The sequence below is a fragment of the Colossoma macropomum genome, unplaced genomic scaffold, assembly GCF_904425465.1.
Source record: "Colossoma macropomum unplaced genomic scaffold, Colossoma_macropomum, whole genome shotgun sequence".
In the NCBI taxonomy this organism is placed as follows: domain Eukaryota; kingdom Metazoa; phylum Chordata; class Actinopteri; order Characiformes; family Serrasalmidae; genus Colossoma; species Colossoma macropomum.
This window is the reverse complement of record NW_023494808.1, coordinates 19,621,153-19,648,413: the sequence shown is the minus strand read 5'-3', so window position 1 is coordinate 19,648,413 and position 27,261 is coordinate 19,621,153. Positions and strand designations below refer to the sequence as shown.

Here is a 27,261-nt window from a genome sequence, read left to right as displayed (position 1 = left end):
ATTTAATTTGTCATAACTTTTCCTTGGGTTAAATTTTTCACACTTCAAAATCTTTGTCCTTTTTTGGGTTTAAAAGAAAAAAAATCTAACTTTTGGACCCCATTTTGTGCATACGTGTGTGTGTGTGTGTGTGTGTGTATGTGTATATATATATATATATATATATATATATATATATATATATATATATGTATGTATGTATGTATGTATGTTATGCCGATCAGGCATAACTATACTTTGTAGTCCATCTGTTTCTCTGCATATTTTGTTACATATATATACACACATACGGTTGGCTGATATATTGATAACGGTCAGATTCAAACTTGTGATTCAAAAGTATTCAAAGTCCTGATGTCACACTGATAGGACAAAAACCTTAAGATGCATGCTCCAATGCAGAACAATTCAGAAAATGTAACCCCTTAAAGTTGGTATTGCAATTCACCACAACATTTGCATATCGATTAGGACCTAATATTAACCAACACAATAATAGACAAACCAAGACGCCTCTGGGAGAACGGAGGAAACATAACCAGTGCTAAAATTTGTAAAAGATACGGTGGACCACCAATTTTGTTGGGCATATGTTAGATGTGAAACCTGGTAGAAAGAAGTTCAACAAGCAAAATCAGCCCTTTGAAAGAGACAGATATCATACACCAGTCTGCCTGTACACACCAGTTCCAATCAGCCCTCTAGCGAGACTGACAGTCTCATGTTGTGGCCCATTGAGAAAAAGCTACAACCGATCAAAAAGCTGCTGAGTGAGCTAAAACGAGGCCAGAGCTTAACTGCCCGTAACATCCGGCCCCTGACCACCCCTGTGGAAAACACCCCAGCCAAGCAACCAAGCCTCCGTCCTCTTGGCCCACACACCCCTCCCTCAGCTGCCTCATGTTTGCCGTGGCCCTGGGCTCTCTGGGCTGGAAAAAGGGCCTCGCTGGTGCTTTTCGGTTAAGCCTCTCCAGCGTGTCAAGCAAAAGCCCCTGGGGATTACCTTAATGCTGCCCCACATGGCCCAGAGGGGAAGTCATCAGATGTGGGATCAGGCTGATGGGAGAGTCCTGGGCCGACCGTTCTGAACATAAGCTAGATAGACACCCAGACCACACATATACGCTGAACGTGTGTTTGTTAAGGTCTGTTAAGGTCTACAGTAAGCCGATTGTGCTGTGATGCAATGTTTTGGCGGTGGTTTCAGAGCGTCCTACCTGACAAACACAGAGTCTCACGTGAGACAAGTTGTTATAGGAAGTTCACATTTTAGTGCCCTGTGAAACCATCAATATAGAACATAAACTGAATGTAAATAGAATTAATTGCATAACTTACAATGTAATTAATATGTAATTACATAGTTACATATGCTAGTATGTAGTAATAATGATAGTAATAACTCAACCTCTGAGGGTTATTTGGGAGGTGAGGTGACTTTATTTTAACTACTCTGTCTTTTGTTAATGTGGGCCAATCTCATACCTTTGACTCTCTGTTCCTTGTAATGTTCTCCCTCATCTCAGGACATAATTAGCTTTTTAGCTAATATTTAGCAAATTATTTTTGGTTAAGTAAGCATATTTTTTGGCATGTTATCACCATCATGAAAATTACATATAAAAACTCATTGATTATTTTGGATAGAAAATAAACTGGCAATATTCACAACCCCTGGTTCGTGTCACCATCACTCTGAAGAAATCTGAGTGGGTAAGTGTCTCTACAACTACCCACTTCACATTAAAACATTCTGAATGACATTGTTTACCACACTCATTGAATTTTGCAAAAGAATCAGTTGAATTTCCATAGTAAGTGATGCTGTGGTTACAATATGTACAGTGAAGGACATTAGAGTGGTAAAAAAATAAAGATATTGCCAGTATACGTGTTATATACAGAGTGAATGTAGAGAATAGCATATGTAAAATAAGAATGCAGAGTAAAAACATGTACAGTAACTGTCTGTGCAATGTTATAAATTGAGCTATTTTTAATTGAAGTGCTTCAGTTAAGTTGAGCATTTAAAAGTAAGGCAGCATGTTCTGCTAATATCACACCGAAACCAACCTGGTACCTGGTATCAGACTGGAACAATTTCTTCTTTCCATGTTTTGCTCTTTCTGTATACATGTGAAGTTCAGAACGTATAGTTGCTTTTAATGTAGTGCTTAAGGCTGGAAATCTGTGGCCTACCTGTTTACTCTGTGCCTTTTGAATAGATACAGGAACCCCATTGATGGTGAGTGGCCTTCTGTGCAGTATAGGAATGTGTAACATTCACCTCCTAATCCCTGCTCTTTATCAGCATCAGGCCCCTGCAGTTGTGCTGGTCCAGGCATTATGTAATCTGTATAATGTATGTCAATATATGTATTTAGTGGTGTATAAGGGTTGTTTTTTGGTGTGATCATCTGTATAGACAACTGTTCAGAGCATCTCCACCCAAACCACCATGCACAGCAATAGGAAGTGGCCTTTATGGCAGTGATACTCTTCAGTTGACAGACCATGACCCACTCCTGAATCCCCCTCCACCCCTCCAAGCTTGAGGTCCAGTTTGTTTTGGCAGCTGCTCACTTTCCGGCGGTGGCATAGGCTGGCAACCGTGCCACTGCCTGGAGCCGTCCAGGGCCAGACTGTCGTCCGCAGGTCAGTGATTCTGCTGACACCGGCGTTCCCACCATGAGCTAATGCCATTCCAGAGAGATCCCAGTGTAAGCCCCTCTTTCTGCCACTCACCTATATAAAGGCCGGGGGTGGCCACGGCTGAAGGTAGCACGCACCGTTCGTGGATCCCTGCCCACTTGCACAGCCTTCCACAGCCTCCTTACATCTCCCTCCAGTGGTCTTGTTCTTCTCAGTCAAATCCCAGTTCAAAGACTACACCAAGGGTGTCCCAGGCAGAGAGGCCGAGACTCGCCAAGACCTGCTAAGCAACTCCAGTCCAAGTTAAGCCAAGCCAAGTCATTATGGATATTGCCATTCAGTACCCCTGGTTCCGACGCGCCCTGGGCTACCCCTCCCGACTCTTTGACCAGTTCTTCGGGGAGGGCCTGTTCGACTTCGACCTCTTCCCTTATGCCACCTCCACCATCAGCCCTTACTACCGGTACTCGCTCTTCCGCAACTTCCTGGAGTCCTCCAACTCTGGCATCTCTGAGGTAAGCAGCTGGTTGGCTTTGTGACCATGTTGGTTGTACGTGTATTCCAAGGGTTGCTCATGGAGCCTTTGCAGCAGTTAAAGAGGTTTTTGATGCTGAGACGTTCAATGACTTGCTTAAGGTTGTAGTGGAGCTGAGGGAAGAAATGAAGTAGGCTATCCAACCGAAAGTGCATTTGAATGTGAATAACTCATATAAAAGGTGGCTGTATCATGACAGTATTGCTGATGACCGACAAAAGATTACAGGTTGTATAAGACAAATATGTTGTGTTACCTGTCATTCAGAGTGAAGTTCTGCCTTTAAGCACCTCACATGACATCGCATTGTCATTTGTTGAATGGCTACATTTGAAAACACTCAAACGTCTTTCTATTTCACAGACCAAAAGAAGTTCTTGTGCTCCACTGAAGTAGTTTGACATTTTGTACTATCCTAACTGTCATAAGGGCTTGTGTCCACTGTATAGTTCAAGCTTTTTGCTTTTCTCCAAAATTCTGGAGATCTGCAAAAATGTCTTCTGCTTTGATTCCTTCGTATCAAAGCTTCCTTTGGTTCTTCTCTAGGTGAGGTCTGACAGAGAGAAGTTCACAGTCTACCTGGATGTGAAGCACTTCTCCCCGGAGGAGCTTGATGTGAAGGTGGCAGACGACTACTTGGAGATCCATGGCAAGCATGGGGAGAGACAGGTGAGCCGTCAGGTGACCTTTACAGTAAGTCTAATGTTTGTTTAGAACTTGGCTTCAGGAAGAATTTCCACTCAAACCACAGTGCAAGTGGCTGCAAGTTGGTATTTAATTCAGTACTCTAACAGACATGTTTCCCCTTTTATTTGCAAACATCACTTGTACATTTTAACAAATGGCTCTTCAGTCTTCCATCTGAGCCATAGTTTTTTGTGCATAGCTCTTCCATTTATTTTGTACCTCTGCCTACATGGCAAAAAATATCTTGGCAAGTGAAAAACAACATAAATCTAGTCAATAACAGGACTAATTATGCTCTCTTTGTAATGAAACATGCAGTTGGAAAGTGTTTTTATGTACTAATGATAACGACAATATGCTCAGGAAAGCATATTATTACATATGTGATGTAATTTCTCACAATAACGATGCATATTGTCGTATTGCCCAGGCCTAAATGAAATGATCATATGCCATTGGCAGAGAATTGTGCTTGTTTCATGAAATAAATGAAATGTTTTGTCCTGTCCAGTTAGTTATATGGTCAAGGCACTTACAAAGTGAGTTAAGGGGACCATTGTTGTTTGGGGAGAGGGCCAAGTAAATCTGAGTATCATCTGCATAGTTGTGATATCTCATAGTCTTGTAGTATTTAGCCAAGACAGCATGTATAAATTGAATAAGAGTGGCTCAAGAATTGAACCCTGTGGGACACCACAAGTCACTGGCACTCTCTCAGAAATATTATTTTCAAGTTCCACAAAGTAGTCCCTTCCTTGCAGGTAGGAACTCAACAATTTTAGGACAGTTCCTGAGAGCCCGACCCAGTTCTCAAGACTAACTATAAGAATTTTATGGTCAGTGATGTCAAGGGAACACTGAGATCGAGCAGTAATAGAAAAGATATTTTTCCAGAGTCTGTATTTAAGTGAATGTCATTAATAACTTTAATTAGAGTGCTAGGATTAGGCCAAAAACCTGACTGAAATTTGTCTAGACAGCTATTTAAGGACAGAAACTCAGTAAGTTGCTTGAGGACGATTTTCTCAATATTTTTTCCAATGAAAGGTAGATTTAAAATCGGCCTGTAATTACTCAATAGTGTTGCTTCTAGATTTTTCTTTTTTAAGAGAAGTCTCAGGCAAGATATGGACCAGCAGCATTTAAAAAGAATAGAGTTTTGTGGACCTATATTATGAGTGCTGTGCAACCTGTGTATAAGAGAGAGGGAAAGAGTCATAGACAGCCAGCTGTCTGTTTGACAGACAGGCCTGTAGGGCTGAGTGACATAACAATTGCAGCGTCCTGTAATTTGCTCTCAGATCAGCGGACCAGCTTTCACAAGACATGTCTATATGCCATATCTGAAGGGCAGACAAGTCTCCAGTAGTCACATTCTTCATGATGGCCAATTGCTCCTCATCCTTCAGGGTTTTTTTTCTAAGTCAGAACGAATTTAACCAGACAGACTGAAAGATGGCATTATGATGACAGTGTGTCATGGTTGTGGATCTCTAATTGCCCTAGTAATGCTTCACTGCACTCATTCCTTGCTATTCAAGTTGCTGCTGGTGCATAGTGTAGCCCCAATAGTAGAAGTTCACTAGGTCAAATAGTTCTAGATCTCAGTCTTAGCAGCTACGGTTTCCAAAACTGAGAGCAGTATCCACTTGCTTTCCCAGAGAAAGCTCTTCCTGGATAATGGCTCTGTACTAAGTGTTTTTTCGTATTACGTTTTTACACGATACCATATACAGTCATTTGATTTTCCGTACTACAGAGGACTCAATGAAACCAATCAGACTTTTTATAAATCCATGACATGACTCATCCTTCAAACCTCATCATCATCGAATTCTTCCCTGCTGCTAAGACCTCAGTCTTTTTTCTACCTCGTTCCTTCTATAATTTGCTTTCCCGTCCCCTCCTCCCTTCCAACTCACCCCACCAACAGTTTATGCACATGGTTTAGCCTTAAGGGAGAGTGCAGATGAGGGAAAATCTCTTGGAATGTTTTCGGCGGATTGACGTCTTCTCTGCGTCACAGGCAGCCATCCTGTGGGACTCTGCAGGCTTGTGAATAATCTTTACAGGCTAAACTGCCTTTACCCTAAATCTGTCTCAGAGTGTGACCCACTCCATTGCAGATGCGTGCTGTTCATCAGGCAATCACTTAAATCTTGCTTGTTGTCTGTTGTCCAGTACAGTACTTAGTGCATGTGCAGAGATAAAAGGGTTTCAGCAACATTTTAAAGACATAATGAATGAATGTCTTTCAGATACAAGCATAACATGTAAACCTATGTGGCCACATGCCGTGGCCTTTAGTTGTTTTTCAATGTAAAGGTAAAAGCAGCTTTGTAAGTATGTCTATATCTTATGGTATCAGACCAGGGCATATCTACTGGTGAAAGGACAACAGACTCGCACTCCAACATGGTGTGTCTGTAGGGTTTTTAGTGTTGTATGAATGTGCCTGGCATCCAATAGTCTTGTAGGATGTGATCTCATAACGGAAACGTCTAGGGACAACCAGGAGAATTTTTGAGTGAAATGTGGGTGGGAACATAAACTTGTTAGGGCATAAATAAACTGAGTCGCCTTGTGAAGCTGGAGCTGACAGCTAGCCTGTTGTTAGCCCATGAATGTAACGTAAGCTAGCGAGGCTTAAAGCCTCCCCAAAAGCTCCAAATAATCACATAGATGTGAGTCATATGTGTGGAGGACACACTGCGTACAGGCAAAATAAATATTACCTCTGGAAAGGGAAAATAGCTCTGTTAGCTAATGATAGTGTGTCGCTAGTTAGCTTGTTTTACTTGTGTTATTGATTTGCGCTCCAGATGTTAAAAGAATATGGACTCGTGGAATGGACTCCTTGGCATGTCTGGACTAGGCATCTGTTAAATCCCCCTATTTCACCTCAAACAATCACTTTAGAGCCAAACTCTCCAACATCTTCTTCTTTATACCCGCGCCACTCTCCTCCTTTCCGCAGGATGACCACGGCTACATCTCCCGTGAGTTCCACCGCCGCTACCGCCTGCCCTCCAACGTGGACCAGTCGGCCGTCACCTGCACCCTGTCTCGCGACGGCCTGCTCACTGTCTACGGGCCCAAGACAGAGGGCTCAGAGACCGGCCGCGGAGATCGCAACATTCAAGTCACCCGTGATGACAAGACCAACGCTGCCCCCTCCTCTTAGGCAGTCTTAAATGGCTGGCGGAAAAGGGGGAGCAAGTGGGGGCTCAGCTGGGGGCCTTGGCTTCAAGCAAGGGGGTACCTCACAAGTAGGTTTGGCGGTTAGGTTATAAATGATCTAACCCCTTGCAGTTACTAAACCCTCTCCCCACTTTGCCCCTAAAGGTATCAATGTACATCTAGCCTAATACCCTCTTCTAGATCTTAGCTAAAAACTATGATTGTTAAGATGTTTGATTATCATACTAATGTGAGGAACAGATAAAGAGGAATGGTTGGGGTCTGGAAAGTTTGAGACAACCATTTGAAAGCTTCCCTTAATCCAAACCCCTCACCTTCTGGTCAATGACAGTCTCGTCTCAATCTTTTCTCATCTTCTCTACAGGATCACATGAACAAATCCAAAAAGGCCTTTTTGGCAGATTTCAGAAATGTGTTTGGCTACTCTTGCTAAACAGGAGTATGATGTCCTGCTCTGAGAGAGTACGTCAAAGCAGAGTGTAGAGGGTTTGGTTAAGGTTAAGTCTTGTTCTCCTCAAGGGGGTTTTGATCTGTAAGAGGCTCCAACACTGGGACCATCCAGCCGTCTGGCTAGTCTTCCTCACCTGTGTCCACTCTCTTCTCGCCCTATCTCTTTTGTCCCACTGACTTTTCTCTCCCTGTCTTGTAGCCTCTAGTTCTGCTTATAACAGCCCCTTTCCTGAGGGGTCTACTAAAAAAAAAAAATGATCACAATAAAGTTGTATCATTAACCAAGAGGCAAAAAATCTTGTCTTTTTATTCTATTACACCATACATGCCATGCTACTCCTATATCACAGGACAGGTCTTCAGAGAGCATTTCATTTAGTGAGCATAATTTAGTTAGAAACAAAATACTATGCATTACACCTGTAGTCTAGATAGATAAATTAAGATCAAATTATATTAGTTCAAGGGTCCACTGATGTACATCTTCACACTACAGTCCTCAAGAAAGGTTTACTTTGAGTTAAAGCACACTTTGACTTAGAACAGGTTTTCACAGTTAATTTAAGTCTGATGTTTGATGTACTAGATCGTTATCAGATAGTACTGCTACACTCTCAGTTTTCTAGGATAACTTTCCTATCTTGAAAAAAATTCTGCTAAGCAATGAGGCAAGTAGAAGAAGCCTCTGCGGAGGTGGTTCAGTCTGGGGTGTCACATCATTTAATGGACCAGGAACCCCTAGCATGACAGGAGACACGTGAAGACTTGGTAAACCTGGCTGACCAATCTCAGGATCTTAAAAGGGCCCACAAACTGTGCCTAAACCTTCGACAGGGAAGCCTTAGTCAGATGGGTATGCATAGCCTCCTATGCCCATTCACTCTAGTGGAACCAGCTGTCCACTGCAGGTAGAGTTGAATCAGGTCCCAGGGATACAAGGGATCCCAGACAACCTGAAAAGATGATTTAACAAAGCTTCAGCTGGTTGAAATGCTATGCTATCAGTCAACTGCTATTAGGATTTTGGAATGACCGTTAGCCTAGAGTGAGTTAGTTATACAGTCTACAGAAGGCCAGGGCCACAGCATCCAAGTTCCACTTTACTGGTTAAGACCATGCATGGGTTTTTACTCTGGGCACAGACGGAACAAGACTGAATTCTGAACAGCGTACACTGTATATCCAAAAGTATTCAGACACTTCTTCTAATTAGTGAATTCAGCTACTTTAATGTGAACCTATTGCTGGCACAGGCATCCAACTGAGCTCCATCCAAATACGTTTGGGATGAGTTGGAATGGAATTTGAGATCCAGAACAAATCAAAGCCTTACCAGAACAGGTGTTACTGCAGGAAAGGGTGGGGGGCAATTATTTTAATAGCCTTGGTTTCAGAAGAAATGTTGGGTGACCTGTTTTTGGACAGGTAATGTATGTGATTCAATAAATGCAAATATAATGTGCCAATGACAAAATAGTCAACAGGTTCTTATAACACTTTATACTATATTTGGTCATTCATAAAATACAATAGGAAGCATGCTTAGAGTGATTAAACACACAATATGTATAAATACAAGCATGGAAATTTCCCTTGTTATGAATAATAGTACTGATCAATCAGTCTGTCATTCATCATCAATCCAGTCCAACTAAAATACTTTCATATCAGGCAAAGCATGTAACACACATAGAATATTTTTGCTTATTCAAACAAACAAAAAAGAACCATATATATATGTGATATAGAACCTGTTTTTATTTTTTGCTGTTGTTACTTTTGCTTAATACTATTACTTGTTGAATATTCTCATGCATAAAATGAAAAATAAATAACTTTGGAAAAATATAAAAGTAAAATAATAATGGAAGACAGATTGTGTGCACTCATCTTCACTGAATTGATTGTCAGGATGCAAAATGTTTTTGACAAACTAATCTATAATGTGACAATCAGTGATAGACTTCTTTAAATATGTTGTTTAAGAAAAAAAAGAGGCCAATGTTGTTCCCCCGTTAGCAAGTTTGCATACTTGATAGCCATGTTCCTCTTTTCTCCCACAAAGCTCTGAACTGTCCAAATAGTGGCCCAAACAGACATGAGTGTCCATAATTACACCTGGTTGAACCTTTGTGATCACAGCCTTTATGTTTTATGTGGCCAGTTCACCAATATCGTCAGATTTACACAAATTACCCCTTATATCGTCACTGTCAAAAAACAAAAACAAACCAACAAAAAAGTATCTCTATTTTTTCCATTTGAGCACAGCAGCTGTCCTTTGCACTGTGCAAATGTTTCATGATGATAAGAGCAACATAAATGCTCCAAAACTGCTTGTAATAAAATCCCTTCACATTAACACTGAAACCCTGATAGTAAAAAACATTTTTGCCTTTTCCTGTAACATTGTTATTTTGGAGATACTTGTTTTTCTTTAGACAGCAACGATAAGTAGTCAGTCAGCCAAGGCAAATGTTGGTTTCCAAAGTTTGCTTCTTTAGCTTTGCACTAGAGTTATGAGGCTAATGTAGCTAACAAGTAATGGATACATACATGCCACCAATTAGCATCAGGCAAACTGAAGGCTAAATCATCACACACTTGGCTCAAACTGCATTGAGTCATTAACCCCTTACATGGCCATGAGTCTGCCGGCGGGCCCAAAGTTTACTTACACACTTCTGTAACCTAACAATAGCTTAACCCGTTGTATTGAAGTCCCTGTAGTTACTGAATAATAAGCCTTACTTTGTAATAAGCCTGGGATTTTGAGGGGTTAAGTCATCTTAGATTTACTCAGGTGTTTTCTGACGTTTCATGACATACTATAAAAAGAACAAAAGTATTTTTGCATAGTTAAAAACTGCAGTAGCAGTCGAGGTGAAGCCTAATTTTTTTCTTTACTTTTGTATCTTCCATTATTTGTTGTCTACCTTAGCCTCATACCTCCAGCGCAAAAGTAAACAACCTAAAACACCAAACATGTCATAGCTGATCTAATACATTTCAAGTAAGTGGATAATTGTGTAAAATTGATTTTTCACCAAGCTGTTGATTTTAATGCAGCCTTCCAGCACTGTCAGTGTGGGCAGCAAGGAGCCCCATTCTCCAACTGAATGCGAGACTGAAGCTGGGGCTGGGAGCTGGGGCTGATCTGCAGCTGGCTCTCCAGGAGCAGTGCGGCAGAATCCACCATGTTTGAAGATGAAGAGCTAGAAAAGGAGCACCAAGAGCTCGCCAGAGCTGACAGACAGGAAGAGTGTTGAGGGGGTGGTTCTTGTTGAGGGCAGAGCTGGCCAGGAGGAGGCTGAAGGTGACATGTCGGGTTAAGGTAGTGCCCCTGGTGTTCAGGGAGTGGTAGAGGAGGAGTCAAGAGATTCCCAAAGCCTAGGAATGGAGGAGCTGGGGACTGCCAGATGTGCTGCTGCTGAACGGCTGCAGTGGGAGGTGGATGAGAAGCGGGCACTTGTAGCAGCTGCTGATGACTGGGTTGATGAAGATGAAGATGAGTCATTCTGTATGAAGACAAAATAATAGTGCACTCTAAGAATGATCCATTAAAAGTTGCAGGAATTTCATTTCAGGAGACTTGCTTTCAGCTTACAAGTTTTCTGCTTCTCACAATCCAAGTAATCCCAAACAGATTCATGGATGTTGAGATCTGGACTCTAGTGGGCCCAGTCCACTGTTCTTAGAACACCACCAGCTTCTCTGTTTGATTTGCAAATTTCTTGTCTATTTTTTGTCTATTTTCTTTTCTCAGTAATGGCTTCTCGACAGCTACACATCTTTTCAGTGTCTTCTCACAGTGGAAGGATGGACAGAAACACTTGTGGATTGTTTCAGATCTGAATCAAGAGTGGAGCTTGATTTTCTCCTCTCTCAAAGATGAGTTTTAAGTTTTAAGTACTGTTTATCTGATGGTGACTGTTTTAGAGGTCTGCTAGGTCTTGCATGGTTGTCTATTAACCATCCTTCTCTGTTTTTACAATTCCTTTTCCTTTTGCATGTGGATTATTTTATATCTGCAAAATAGCGTCTGAAAAGTAACAATAACTTGTACTTAATGGCTGTATTGACTAGAAATTCCATAAATGAATGGTGGTCTCGAACTTTTGCACAGTACTGTAGGTCTATAGGGCCAAGGCTGGTGACCACTGGTCTAAAATGTACAAGCTTTCTTGAAGATATTTTAGTTTATGACAGCATGCTAACTGACAACATCAACTTTTATTTACTGTGAGCGTCACAGGAATGTTTGATTGAAGGCTTTGGGAGAATTAGGTCTAAACTCTCACCTCTGATGGTCCTGAAAGCTCCTTACTGGATTCCGAAGATGGTCCCGTGAATGAGTGTGAGTTGGAGAGCATGGTGATACTACAGAAACATTAGTGTCCTGTAGACTATGGAATGGGGGCCATGCATACTGTGGAGGTCGTTTGACTTTATTCAAGCCTTTTGTGAGAATGTTCTTCCTCAGCTGCTGGTGGAAGGCCCTCAGACCTACAAGAGGTGGGGGAGATCAAGAGTCACTGAACATTCCTTTGGTTAGAGTTTCCAATACTGAATATTAGGGGCGGATTTGCTAAGAAAGGTGCTAATTACAGACAGTTTACCAACACAATGTGCCAGTGGGAGCAGAGACTATAGCAGGTTATTTTGCATATGACTGTACGTGGATGAACTTCAGCGCCTCAAGAAAGTGGCTTTTCATGTTTTCATGGGGCTTTTCATGCTGGCGTGCATGTAAATTGGACTACCAATTTATATATCTGTTGTAAACATCTTGGTACAGTCTAGCTTCTTAGACTAACTACACTGTCAGAGAAAGGATACTTTACTAGTACATTTTTGTTTATCAAAGTATAAACAATGTAAACGTACCCTTGAAGGTACAACAGTCTTAAGGTCCCCATGGCACTGGGGGAAATGAGTAACTGCATGCACATGGAAGAACATTTTGTAGCATCTGTTGTGCTTTGCTCCCACTTCCCTGAATCTGATGATTGTCAGGCGTGTTAAAAGAGAATTTGAAAATAATAATTGAGCAGTCAATAATTGGTGAAGAATGTGTATTCCGAGGATGTAAGTGAATTATCTACTATTGTCATTATATCTTTATCAGTACTACGTTGATTTTGCGTTTGAGACCTAAACATCGAGCCAGAGTCTGTGCGTCTGACGTTAATACGTAAAGACTTATGACGCTGTCCGAAAAAAGCCTGCAAATTCCCTCCCGGCTCCTCTGACATTTTAGTTATTATTTCAGGATGACTTGCACAGCGCACACACACCGTATTTTAATGAGTTTTTTCTCCTGACTTAGTGATGCTTCTTCTTTCAGATTTATCGAAAAATAATATGTAGTGTAGCTTTAAAATAATGTACTCACAATGGAATACGGTACAATTATGTTGTCTAGCTAGAAGTACTGAAGATGTATAATAGAGGGTACCAACCAGTGAAGTGAGTGACAGTTTTCTGGTGTAAAAACTTTTTTTTTGTGTGTATAAAAAAAGTCAGCTGTCATGTAAATGTAGTTACTGATGTCAATATTAGGCTCTTTACGCAGACTCTGAAAACTTCTGACAGATGTTCCACATCAGTGTCCATCTGCCACTCCTAACTGTGGTTCTTTTAAATCAGTGGTCACCAATCCTGGCCCTGGAGATCTACCTTCCAGCAGAATGTTGTCCCAATCTGCCACACCTACTTCAGCTAACGAACTTCTTCAGAAGTCCTTGGCTGTATCAGATACATTAGTGGTTTAGGTGAGGAGGAGGCAGCATTTTAGATGCAAGCTGGAACTAAATTCTGCTAGATCTCCAAGAGTAAGGTTTGAGACCGCTGATCATAATGCTTACTGTTTGAAATACATCTGTGCAACTAAACACTTTAGTTATAGCAAGAATATCAGTTTTAATAATAACAGTCCATTTTTGACAGTATATTTGTGCAGTGTCTCGGACAGGGTTATGTAAATGTCTCTGAGCACATATGTAGTGTCAGTAAAGCCCAGTCTGATCTCACCTGGAGTAAGAGACGTGTCTGAGGCTCTTCTGCCCTCCTGGAAGCTGGGAACCTGCAGACTGTTCTGGAACCCCAGGACTGATGACTGAGTGAGAGGGGCTCTTACTGAGTTCTGTGAGAACGGGTGCAGCCCCTGGGGTTGGTGGGCAAAGAGATGTGTGCCTGCTTCTAAAATGGCACCGGCGGAAGTGAGAGAGGAGCTGGAGGCACTGGAGGAAGAGCAGAGTCTGGGACTGCCAGCTGAGGCAGCATCATCCACAAGGTCTACAACAATACCTAGAAACAGAAACAGAATGTAAGGGTTATTGTGAGATGTTACAGACCTCAGGTCATTAGTGACCCACCACTTCTATCTTCTATCTATCACAACTTTATCTACAAGGTGCTATGATTAGAGCTGTGTACTGTACAAAAATGTTTTAATACTCATACCAATACCATACCATACCAATAATTTGATAACCTCTTCAAGGATACTTTTTTGATCCCTTCTTTTATGTACAAAAACATTATACACAAATATGAAAAATACATAAAACATTAAATCTATACAGACCAATAGTGTCAGGCAATACTGATAACCTGTGGATTTACTGGTATAGGTGAAAATTATTGCCAGTAACTCTAAGTTGCTCCACCCACAGTGCCACAAAGAAATATGATTCAATAAAAAAAAAAACCTAAAAATTAAAATAAAAAAAAAACTAAAAATTACTGACATGCATTATTTATTCCACTGAAATCATTAGGCCTTCTCTAAATGCTTGCTGGGTTAGTGATAATGATAAAAGTGACTACTTAGGTTTTCAATACCAATGACCAGCACAAGCACTCCACCATGGTACGCATGTAAGGGTTTCATGGGTTTCTAGAAGTTCTTTTCTCTATGTAAGTGGGCTACAGTGCATAAAATAAGTACTCCATAAATCAATACATGACTCCTTACTTTGGACCTTTGTGATATTCAGCTCTTGTAACTGTACAGTACATAACAAGCTACTCACTTGGTGGGTGGCATGAGTGTTTGGAGGATGAAACTTCTGAGACAGTGTGTCGGCGTGTTGTGTTTCTGGATTCGGTGGTAAGATCAAGAGGCAATCCCTCTTCCACTTCCACAAAGTCTTTAGCTGGGGCCTTCTTGCTGACAGTAGTGTCCAACTGGATGCCTGGAGAGGCAGCGTTTCTGTACTCCACCTCTCCTGAAAGCTCTGCTCCTCGAAGCGTGTAACCAGACTCTTTCAGCCAGTCCCGGTCCTGTCGAATTTGCTGCTGGTCCCGGTGCTCTCTCAATCTCTCCAGTAGGAGCCAGTAGATGGCAGAGAAGTGGTTGTAGCTGCCATTCTGTAAAGACTATGGAGAGAGATGGAGGTTAGGACAGTGTTTCAATACCAAAACAGTAACACTTTATTTGGATAGCCCGCTGTGAATGCTTAGCTTGTATTTAACTTACAATCAACTAAATATCTATTCAGTTTCGCTTTATTGTCCCAAACCCCTAAGTTTGGTACTGATCCTAACCATATTTTTAACATTGTTGAGGATCACCAAGAGCTTCACCAGTTTGGTAAAAGTTTTTTTTTAACACACTTTGTACAGATAAACTGTTTGGGGCCATCCAAATAAACTGGGACCAATAAAAATCTTGGCTTTAAGATTGCTGCTACCACTGTTTTTTAACTATGTGACATACTTTTGTCCATTTTTTATAGATAATAGCATGTGCAATAATTTAAGCATGCAGTTCTCATGATGATAATTGGTGTACATAAGCTTACATTACTTGGTAGCGACATTAGTCTCGCAGCGCCAGTGCAAACCTGGGATTGTGTGCTGGTGCACACTCATGTTATTAAAAAGTCTTTACACCTTAATGGGAGTTTATGAGAAAACAAGACGTTTGTCTTTTAAACAAGATGATATGACAATACTTATTTTAGGTTGACTCTAAATTTAATCAAATTCAGCTACCAATGCGATAGTTTTACTGTTTTATTGCTATTCTAGAACCAAAACTGACATGTGGTCAAAATGAAAGCACATACAAAACGACCTAAGTCTTGCTCACTTCAATCGTCCTCTGCTTGTCGATGCCCAGCGCTTGCATTAGACTGAGGACTGGCTCGCTGTAGCTCTCTGGCTGGAGTAGGCCATCAGTGCAATGAGAGGCAGAAGTGGCCTGGCAGGAATCTGTGGGGTCAGCTTGCATCCAGCGATGCTGCTTTATCTGGGCCACACTGATGCGCCTGGCAGGGTCCACCGCCAACATCCTCCGTATCAGGTTTTCACATTCTGTGGAAGAAAAGATTGAGATATATAGACCCTGGCCCTCATTTATCAAGCTCTTCGGTGTAGGAACACTGGTCTAAGCTCAGGCCTCATAAGTCCAGTCTTATTCAATTCTATGTAAAAGGCATAAACTGACAGTTCAGCATTATGAATCTGAGCTGTTTAAAACAAATATGGGCCATTGTAAGTACATCCTGAAGTTATATGTGTAAATTGTGTGTTTCCAATGGTATTTTTGATTTTGTCTAGTTTAAAGGTAATGTTTGTTGTCTTTGTTATTATATATCAAACACCACAATGGACTTAAGTCCGTCATTAATTGTCTTATCCTTGAAAATCATTGATGGGTTTTCTAACTTCTTCGAAACAGAGGCTCAGAAATTAAATGAATGTGTTCTGTAGCAGGGTTCACAATTTTCCCTTTGCCTGCAGCAACTGCCAATCATGTTGAAAGAGTTGGTGTGTTGGCGCTCTACACACCCTGTGACATGAAATAGGGCACTCTGAAGCGTCCCTCTGTAACACGCTGTTTCAGGGCAGGGAGAGTAGCACCGTCAAATGGCAGAGAACCACACACCAGCACATACAGGACCACTCCCAGACTCTGAAAATCAGAACAGAAGAGTTAAAAATCAGAGATTTGGTAGCTCTTAAAAAAAAAAAATAGAGCAATGATATTGGAATTAAATTAAGCCGATATTTGATAATGTATTGATTAGACTCCAGAAGAGCAGAATGTTTATGTGAAGCTGGGCTACAGTGCTGTAATGTCTGCATGTGATTCAATTTACTGTATTTGTAACTCTATGCTATATTTCTTTGTAACGCCAATCCAGATGGATTTAGTCCCAATGATTACATTTTAAAAATGTTTACTTATTGGCATTGACACTGGTGTCAGCAGATATGTGCATGAAAAATACTGCCATGAGCCCCCAATTCCCATATTCCTACCACCTGCTGTTATCTACACTGTCTCTGATTGTTTGAACAATTCAGAACTGCCTTTACAGCATATTAGATACACAAGTTAGCTATGTACTAGGCCTGAGTGAAAGAGTAAAACATCCCATGTGAGATATTTTCAATAAAAACCCTTATGCTGATCTGTTTTTCAAGCATGTATTAGAATGACATCTGGCTTTCACTCATAACAGCATAAAACAGCATCAAACTAATGAGTCACCTGTCTTTACCACGACTCCACTGACGTCAAACAAGGCGGATAACAAGCAGAGCAGTTGGACTAACGTTCTTCAGAGGAACCTACCCAGATGTCTAGCTGTGGTCCCTCATACTCCTTCCCTTCAAAGACTTCTGGAGCTGCATAAGGGGGACTTCCACACCAGGTAGACAGAGGTTCACCGGGCACATAGAAGTTTCCGAATCCAAAGTCTGATGAAGGCAGAAAGGAAAGAAATGAAGTAAATCTATTTGGAAATTCTCATAAATATGCAATACCTTGCAATATGTAAAGCTATATATCTGGGCTGTAAGTATTATTTGCTAATAAAAAAAAAATATAAAAAAAACACTCAATATTGTGCTTTTATGTGTGACTGTGATATCTTAACTATTTCCAAAACTCCCCTTGAGAAAGTCTGCATTTACAGTTACTACTCAATACCTACTTAATCTAATCAATCCTTCAATAAATTAAATCAGGTGAGCTGCTGATGATCAAATTCAAGCAATGATAGAAGCGCAGTGAGAAGTCAGGAACTAAACCTGTGTTCTTTTAACTGTATTAATTTACCAACACAGTAATAACTTTTTTTGAAAATGTAATTATGTTCACTTTTATTTATTCTGATATTATATAGTGTTTTTGCACAAAAAACATACAGAACATCAGCTGATAATCACTTCACTCAAGATGGTCATCTCACTCTCACTCTACTAGGCTATAAGAGGACTTATGTAGCCAACAACAAATTAGGCTACATATGGCTATTTTAACGTTAGGTTGTGATACAAGCAGTTCTTCACTTGCAGCTCAGTGCATTCAAATACAAAAATGTTGTCATATGTTGTGTATATTTGCATTATAATTGATTACTTTCAGTATACTGTAGTTTTTATGATAGGCCTGGTGTCTCACCTGCCAATTTGATGTTCATGTTGTCGTCTAGCAGTAAGTTTTCAGCTTTGAGGTCTCTATGTACAATACGGTGTCTGTGGCAGTACTCCACAGCTGTGAGGATCTGCCAGAACGTTCTGCGAGCTTCTTCTTCACTGAGACGGCCGTTGGAAGCAAGATAATCTTTAGGAAGGAAAAAGACACAGAGAAGAGAAATTCAGATTAAAAGGGACTGAATTGTGTTTGAAAGGTTTTGAAGAAATTTGACATTCTAGAAGTCCCGATATCAAAAGCCTGTTAATCATTTCTCACTTGTAGCTCATAGAAATGAGTGGAGAAATTCTGTCAAAAGGGAGAATTGTAAACTTTCAAATAATACCACATTTGTGAGTGTACGTAAAAGAGAAACTGCAAGCTGATGAATTATTGGTCTGCATACAGTATTCTTTTGTGGAAAGTAAAAAATATTTTTTTATGTTTTTGTCACATTTTTGTCATTTCTTGACATCAAAACAAAAAGAAAAAATGTTAATTAGTTATTTAAATTAGGTAATTATGTAATTACATCACAGCATAATTGCAATTTTTGGTGGTTTCAGTACGAATCACGAAATACATATATTTTTTAAATAAAAATATTTCAGATGCTTATGTAAACCTATTTTTGTAGATGAACAGTGGCTTTTATTAGTCCCTTCACTTTTTCATAACAAGCATTTTTAACGGCCAAAGCAAATCTGAAATGTTTTTATTGCACAAAACAGTGAAAACAAAATTGAACAACATATACGCACTTAAAAAATATGCTTTTTCAAGGGTTCTTTAGTAAAGAAATGGTTCTATATAGAACAATTTGTGTGATTAAAGTGTTCAGATTGATGTAAAATGTGCTGTAGATGGTTCTATTTAGAACCTTTTTAAAAGGTTCTATATAAAACCCTAGGGTTTTATATAGCACCAAAAAGGGTTCTTCTATTGTTACAGGCTTGACATCGTACAATAGAAGAACCCTTTTTGGTGCTATATAGAACCCTTTTCAAAAAGATTCTATATAGAACCATCTACAGCACATTCTCCATCAATCTGAAGAACCATTTAACAATGCAAAGAACCATTTAATCATGCAAAGGGTTCCCTGTGTGTTCATGGTTCTATACAGAACCATTTTCTTTACTAAAGAACCTGAAAAGAACCATAATTTTATGTCAATATTGCTTTCTGGCAAAAAAGGTGCTAAATGTTGAGTCGCGTCTGATTTCTACAAAACTGGAGCTGGCTTTTTATTTGGCATTTTTGATAAATTTTCTGTTTCACCTTAAACTCACACCAGAGGAAAAGTTTCAACTGCTATACTGGATAAACTGGAATAACACACAGTACTAATGTAACTAATTATGTAATTACATGTCAGTAGATAAACAAAACAACAGTAATAACTGTAGACTTCTAGAGTTAAAGCTACTGACAAGCTTCTTTTCAAAAATATGGCATTAAACTGAATTGAAGGTTCATGATCACACTCACCAAACATCTCCCCATTCTTTGCAAACTCTGTTACTATGTACAGCATGTCTTTGGTTTCCATAACCTGCAATTCAAACAAAGGGCAAATACCCAAAAGCTGGTAAGCAATACCTCACATTTTCAAAGCAGAACATCAGTTTGAATGACAGGTTCATATATCCTGTCTGAGATCATTTCCCAGACATGGTTCCCCTGTATCAATACACAACTCAGTCCTTTTCCTGTTTATCTTTCTAATATAGGGCATGGTCATAAATATGCCCCAGACTCACGGATATTGAGAAAGGAGAAAACAGTTGTGCCGTGACTGAAATTGAGGTCATTTGTTTCCCCTCCTGTAAACCTCAAGAGTCTTTTAGTCACCATAAAAATAATATGAGGCAGCAGTCGTGGGAAAGTACAGCTGAATCAGTTGATCGTTAAGATGACTGAAAGACTCTGACTAAGCTCTTTACAATTATTACATAATCAAATGATCGCAATTATCTGAGCTGATCACAGTATGTGAGCCAACCGCAATTATTTTCCACACTTAGCTTTCACAGTCATATGTTCATGTCAACAAACAGCGTGTGAAATGGGTGTGTTTTAATCAGCTGGTTTAAAGCAAACACATGTAAAGAAAGCAGAAAGCACATTTATAGGAACGCGACGTACATCTTAAGAAAACAACACGTCAAACTTCTGACTCAAGCTATAACCGTTAGAGGGCAGTAATGAGTAAGGGTGTAACAATACATTGAGAGATCGTGATATCACAATGAAAACTGTGACAGTGTGCATCGTGGAGATGTGACAATGCATTGTAAAGAATGGATGCTCTATTATGCCTGTATCTAATTCCACTGCACTGTTTAAACACCAGATGATCAGCACCAATCAGCAGCTTACACCAGGACTTCTCTTAGGAGTGGGCAATATAACAATATTTTACCATTTTGTAAATAATTTACTTACAGCAAGTCTTGTTTGATTGGATTTAGTGCAGCACAATATGTGAAATACTGAATAAACTTCATTGTATTTATAGTTTTTGATAGTATTTTTGATGTGGCACAACTTCTCAAATTTTAAGTAAATACCATGATACATAATGTGAAAGTATCTTGATACTGTGTTTTGGTGCTATCCCCCAGCCTCAACTCCTCCTGCCTCCTTGCTCAGGGTCATTAGTGCAACTATATGATAATAGTCATTTATCCTCGTTCAAATTTTGTTCAAAATATCACTACAATATTGAAATGTAGACACAGTGTCATGAATTGAATCGAGTTGTAGGCTTAGTGTACCAATACACCTCTAATGATAAGTAATGTTTGTTTATTTGAGCTTTGGGAGTGTTGGGAGCTACTATATATTGACAGACGTGAAGTATGAGAGCTAATCAGCTAACTTGGCCTCTTTAGGCTTGTACTGTAACATTTACATTCAGTGACCAAAAAAAAAAATTAAATTGTCAACTTAATTGATAATATTAAAAAAGTTTATGATTGTGTCTTAAGTCTGACGTTAGTATGTGAGCAGACTTCTGACGATGAGGGCTGGGTATCATTAAAAAATGCTCAATACTGACAATATTGATACTAATACTGATTCCTGAATGGCACTTTTTAAGACCTTTTCTCAATTTACAAACTGAAAGTGTGTGTGGCTTAAATCAGACATGAGGTGCTGGAAGTGGGTTTATTCACTGACCACAATGGACTGCAAAGTAGTTAAGAAGCACTGACCTTAATAATTTGCATGTGGAATGTAATTTAGACAGCCAATCAGCAGTCTAGATTTTGGAACAAGCATGCTTATGGGCTTGCTGATAATAAGACTGATTACAAAGGTACTAAAATTTGGTATTAAATGACACTGATTTTTTCAATATTTGGTAGTACTAAATGTGTGTATGTGTGTGTGTGTGTGTGTGTGTGTGTATTAGTATATATATATATATATATATATATATATATGATACAATACCAATTTTCTGATATTGATCTTTTTATCTTTAAAACTACTGAGCTTTAAAATAAATATTCTACAAAACATTTATATTTTTTCATATCACATGAAACATCCTTAATGTTTTCATATGACATTATCATATAGTTATTGATCTTATAGTTTGATACAGTATCAGACTCATTCCGTTTTCCTCCGATATCCGATCCAGCATTTTCTACTGATACAGGTCTGATACTGATACCCAGTATCAATTTGGAGCCATCTCTACATAAGACCTTGCTAAAATAATACACACAAACCAGCAAACTTATGTTAAGTGTGGTGTTCAAGCAGTTTTGCCACTAGCAGTTACAATTTAAGTAGCTGGCTTTAAGAAAAAGTGATATAGTGTTCAGTTATAGTTTCACATAACTTGACATCTATTAAATGCGCAGGAGTGACAGCTTGCTTGTGGCATGTATGTAGCAATATGGGAACTCACAGACCTGGTAGAGTTTGATGATGTGCGGGTGGTTCAGAAGCTTCATAATTTTAACTTCTCTGTTGAGTTTCTCCAAATCTGAAGCATCCAAACGAGTTTTGTCAATGATTTTAATGGCAACCTGTGAGAATTGATTACAGATCATTAATTAGAACAAACTGCTTTCAAGCAACAAAAAGCCAATCACTGTAATCACACAACTATTGTGAAAATTGCTTTTGCCTGAAGTCCATTTATATTTGTGTAGGATCATGTTCTGGATTTTTTTAGAGAAGTGATTAGTTGTTATATGACCACTTCCTTTTTTAGAATTATCCTTTAGAATTAGGGCTGTTTTTGTTACTGTGCACTTGAGGCTTCACACTGTTTTCAGTAACTTCAGCGTTAGTGGGTAGTTTACACTGCTGTAGGCTGAATGGGTGGTCATATTTAAGTGTGTTTATGGCCGTGACATCACAACCATGTTGAATTCAAAACTGACATTTTTTGCAGCTTACTTTGCATATTGTCACTATCCAGAATTATTATTTTTTTTCCATTTTTTGTTTTTCATCTTTTGTATTTAATTTGAGCTCAGCAACTGCCTTTTACGTTGTGTGAAAATTTCATGACCGAGAGAAATGCTCCAAAATTACTTGGAATATAATCACATTACATTAACTTACATTCAAATTTTGTTCTTCCTATGAAGTTGCCTTTTGGGGATACTTGTTTGTCTTTGGACAGAGATGATATAGCGACTGTATGGACTGAGGACTGAGTGTCACGTTTTGAAACGTATAATGCTACTTATAATACTACATCAAACAGTTTTATTTAAAAAAGGTAAAGGTAAAAAAAGGGGAAAAAAGCTTTCTAAGCTATGAACCCTTTAAAGGGCACATATTATGGAAATCACTGTTACAGGTACCCAATCTATATAGACCTTATATAGAAACTAAACTGCAAAAATGGCTGATTTAAAATTTACTGTTTCTGTGGTGTCACAAAAACCAGCACATTTATATCCACCTATTCAGCCTACGGTGGTTTAGCTCCACCCATTCTGCCCATTTTAGCCTGGACTGTTTTTTTGAGGCACAATACCGAGCAGCCAATAAGAACAGATTTTAACTTCTCATTTATGTTATATATTTATGTCTTATAGGCACAGTAACAAAAACAACTTGCTTAAGTCTAAGGGATAAAGAGAAGTGGGAAATGGTCATGTGAAAATGAATTATTCAGTTCATAACCACACTAATAGTGGCCTTTATACAAAAAAAATAATAAAATACAAGACCAATGTATGATATAGGCTCTTTAGCATCCAGTGAATGTCCAAAGGTATTAAGACATGCCTTGTACATAGTGAACCCCTGCTGATACAGGTGTTCAATTTCGCACACACAGCTTTATAATTTCCACAGCCAATTGAATTGGAACCTCTGGAACAACTGCACATGAGCCTAATATTTTCATGCTCAATGACAGCCATTGACTTGAGGGGTATAAAGCCCCCCAGCACTGGGCTCTGAAGCAGTGGAACTGCATTCTTGGGAGTGATGGAGCTCCATCCGATAGCTTTGGGATGAGCTGAAGTTTTTGTGATCCAGAACTATTCATCCAACATCAGTACCTGACCTCAATAATGCTGCTGTGGCTGAATGCAATCAAAACCTTACAGCAATGTTCCAACATCTAGTGTAAAGCCTTCCTAGAAGACAACAGGTTGTTTCTGCAGCAAAGGGGGAACAAACTCCCTATTAATACTCTTGAGTTAACATTGTGGAGCAGATGTCTATAAACTTTTGGACACACAATGAATAATTAAGCATGTAGTGGTTGTGTAAAATGTAGATCACCTGTGTTTTGGTGACTTTGTGTCTGGCCAGTTTCACCACAGCAAAGTTTGCCCTTCCCCAGCGTACGGATAATCTCGTAGAAGCCAACCTGCAGTGGTCTGCCAGGCTGGCTCGAGGGAGACCCCAGCCCATCGTCTGATAACACCACCATGGCCAGTGTCATTAACCAATAGCTGTTTAAATATTGAACAGGAGACACAACATCAGCAAGTGGCTTTTTGGTAGCAAATTACACTGATGAATAGGACTGAAATTAATAACATCCCCACTGAAGAAACCATTTAAGAGACCTGGAAACGTGTTCTGTCAGATATGTACATTATACTGGCTATTATAGTGATGGGAAGGTTTTCAGTTTTAGTGATATAGTGCAGTATAAAACACAATAATAATCATACTATTTCAAATTTTAATAATTCTAAAAGTGAAAGTAAATGATATACTCATAAATAAATCCAGCACCAGGACAATGGATTTTCAAATAAACAGCTATAGTCAGAACAGCAGGCAGTAACAGTGCTGGTGATGTTATATTTATTCAAATTGCAGATGATTCTTGGTGTTACGTAAATGAGAGGTTCAATAAAAAGTCAATCAATATAATAACTGTACTTTTATTTTGACAATACCTCAATAATTCTTATCGTATAAATATAATCAATGATATTGTCAGTCTCCCCCTTTTTTTCTCTGCCCCAGTCTCGCCTTACTTCTTTTTCTCTAGCTCTGTCTCCTATTTTCCACTATCCATATCCATATCCACTAGAGATGTGCACTCTGACTCATTTTGACATGATAGTCAATTATCCATAATAGTTAATGACTGGATATTTGCTCAAGCATATAGAAGGTATAACAGACTTTGGCCAAAATTAACGCAGGGCTGTAATCCTCCTTTTCAGGCAATACCACTGGTGTTAAATGCTAAAATATTCAGTCTCACAAAAGAGAGCAGGAATACATTTGAAAATTGGTAGGTTTTTGTATCGGATGAGTAATGAAGGATGCCTATTTAGAGCAAAGCTCATTTCTGCATAATTAAAAAATTCGGGTGTAAACAAAGTCATTCACAGTGGTTTGATGTGAACAGCAACTTACTGAGTCAGAATTGTTCACAGTGGTGATGTGGGAACCATTTAACCCTTTAAATGGTCAGGGTCTGCCGACAGGCCCAAAACTTTATTACACACTTCTATAACCTAAGAATACCTCAAGCAGTTTGCACTGAAGTCCGTGTAGTTACTGCATAATAAATCTTAGTATGTAATAAGTCTGAGATTTTAAAGGGTTAATGCCTCCAAAAACTCCCTCACAGAAAGTTTGTAAATGAAATGGTTATGAATACGCTGCTAAACACGATAGTCTTGAGAGAGACTATTGACCTTATTCATATTTTTAAAAAACATTTTTGGAAGAGGGGTACATGCAGGGCGTTATATGGCAAACTAGTCCCCATAGGAAACATATTTTTTTCAGAATTACCATTATTTACACTATTCAACCACTAAATTATTCAGAAATTCCCAAAAAATCTGAAAATGTTTCCTTTAACAAAGTATAATAAAAAAAACAAAGTATAATTAAAGTATAATATAATACACTTATTCACTCCTAAACACGAGCAAAACTAAGTCACTGAATTGTTAACCAATACATACATCCCTAGTATCCACCTGTGTTTTGTTTGTAATCCTGCTCTGTAATCAGTGTTCCCAGCTGTCTCATCACTTTTCTGTTTATTTATAGTCCTTTGCTTGATATTGTTCCCAGCTGTGCATTGTTGTTACACCACTGTTTTGTTCTATATGTTGTTTTTCTTAGTTATTCTGCCAGTTCTTTCTTTGTGCTTTGTTAGTTTCTTGCGTTAGTTTGTGTTATTTTCCTAGCTTTGTGTTTTTCTTTGAATGTTTTTCTCTTTGGATGTTTTTCTGTCATGGATTCCCCTGTCCTCCCCATGTGTGCCAGCTCTGTGTTTCCTGCTAATATAAACTCTGACTCTAATAGACAGACTTTGACACTGAAAAAAGTTATGTTTTTCTCTCTCTTTTTTTCCCATCCTCGGGCCACACTGCCACAGTTAGTGCTGTTAACTGATAGCTTTTTAATTATTAAACACAGCATCAGACTGTGGCCACCCGATAGCAAACTATCACAGCCAATCATGAATGTGTAAAAAGTAGCTTGAACAACGTTTTAACCTCACAAAAAGTATAAGATCACTGCTATTATTCATGTAAAGCTACCTAGTGCTCAAAGACTGACAATTTCTGTTAATATTTTGTACACTACACACTAGCACAACCGTTATCTGGTATTGGTATCAGCCTAATATCAGTATGAAATGAAACTAATACAATCCTGTGAGTGTTTGAGTAGTTTGAACATAATAGCCTGCTTTTTGACGTTTATCTTAATCTTAAGTGTATATATATATATATATATATATAGATAGATAGATAGATAGATAGATATTTATAAGGGCAACAGGCATTTTCAAATTATGTCAAAAACTGAACAATGACAAAAATGGAGATATGAGGTTTTGTCCCGACAGCAGCGAGATAAATATGTATATATATACATATATGTACACACACACACACACACACACACACACACACACACACACACACACACACACTTTCTAAACCGCTTATCCTTCTGGGTCGCGGTGATATACTTACAGGGTTACCGCTCAATTTTAAAATTGGATAAAGTGTTTTTTGATACTTTTAAGACCTTAACAAAAGGAACACAAACAAACTTAAATATGGCATGTATTAATGTGGCATGGCATGTATTAATTGTTCAAACTGATTGGTTGAAAATCAAAAAATGACTTTTTGTGTTAGATTTTTGTTACCAATTGCCTACATCAGTGGTCAGTTTCTGACCAAAGGACCGCTGTCGACTGCATTTTTTGGTAGATGGACTATTCTGAATTAGTTTAGTATACACAATGGTATCCGAAACATATCAATATTGGCAGATATTTGATTTAAAAAAATATCAGCATCAGTCCGATGTTTAGATTTGACTGATAAATCAAACCGATATTTGATTATGTATTTGTTGTAGTCTTGAAGAGCTGGTCTGGGTGATGCTGGGTTATTGTGCTAAAATATCTGTGTTTTATTAACTGTACTGCAGTCATGCTCCTCTACACATGAATGTTACATTTCTCTGTAATACTAATCCAGTAGATCAAGTCCCAATTTCTCCATTTTACAGATGTTAATGTATCCACGTCAGCAGATGTGTATGTGAAAATATCAGCATCAGCCCACAATAACCACATCAGTGCATCCCTGCTTCTCAACCCATTCTTTAGGCAGCATCTTATATTGGAAAGTCTTCAACAGTAAGAAATAAGACAGCTTCACACGTTTCATGATCTTAAACACTGTTAATTTATTTAAAGTGTTAGTAAGATTTGATAAGAATCTACGGGAACTCCAGTTTTAGAAGAATACAGACACCTCTACACTGATTTAAAAAGGATCGTTGGTGCTGCCAGGTTCTCCTTCGTAAT

At 39.0% G+C, this 27,261-nt stretch overlaps 1 protein-coding gene and 1 pseudogene across 1 annotated transcript; one reads left to right on the top strand and one right to left on the bottom strand.

The window, feature by feature from the left end:
- The first annotated feature begins 211 nt into the window (after positions 1-211).
- cryaa (crystallin, alpha A) lies at positions 212-9,756 on the top strand. Its single transcript, XM_036557202.1, has 3 exons — positions 212-3,167; positions 3,734-3,856; positions 6,852-9,756. The coding sequence occupies exons 1-3, from the start codon at positions 2,976-2,978 to the stop codon at positions 7,056-7,058; spliced, it is 522 nt and encodes a 173-aa protein (XP_036413095.1). The 5' UTR covers positions 212-2,975; the 3' UTR covers positions 7,059-9,756.
- Positions 9,757-10,180: 424 nt separating this feature from the next.
- Positions 10,181-23,880, bottom strand: LOC118797903 (annotated as a pseudogene).
- Positions 23,881-27,261: the final 3,381 nt, after the last annotated feature.

Bases quoted from the DNA above. Each gene is read 5' to 3' on its own strand.
- cryaa (XM_036557202.1), top strand. From the start codon at position 2,976: ATGGATATTGCCATTCAGTACCCCTGGTTCCGACGCGCCCTGGGCTAC. The intron at 3,168-3,733 runs GTAAGCAGCTGG...GTTCTTCTCTAG, and splicing joins CCAACTCTGGCATCTCTGAG to GTGAGGTCTGACAGAGAGAA. The intron at 3,857-6,851 runs GTGAGCCGTCAG...TCCTTTCCGCAG, and splicing joins GCAAGCATGGGGAGAGACAG to GATGACCACGGCTACATCTC.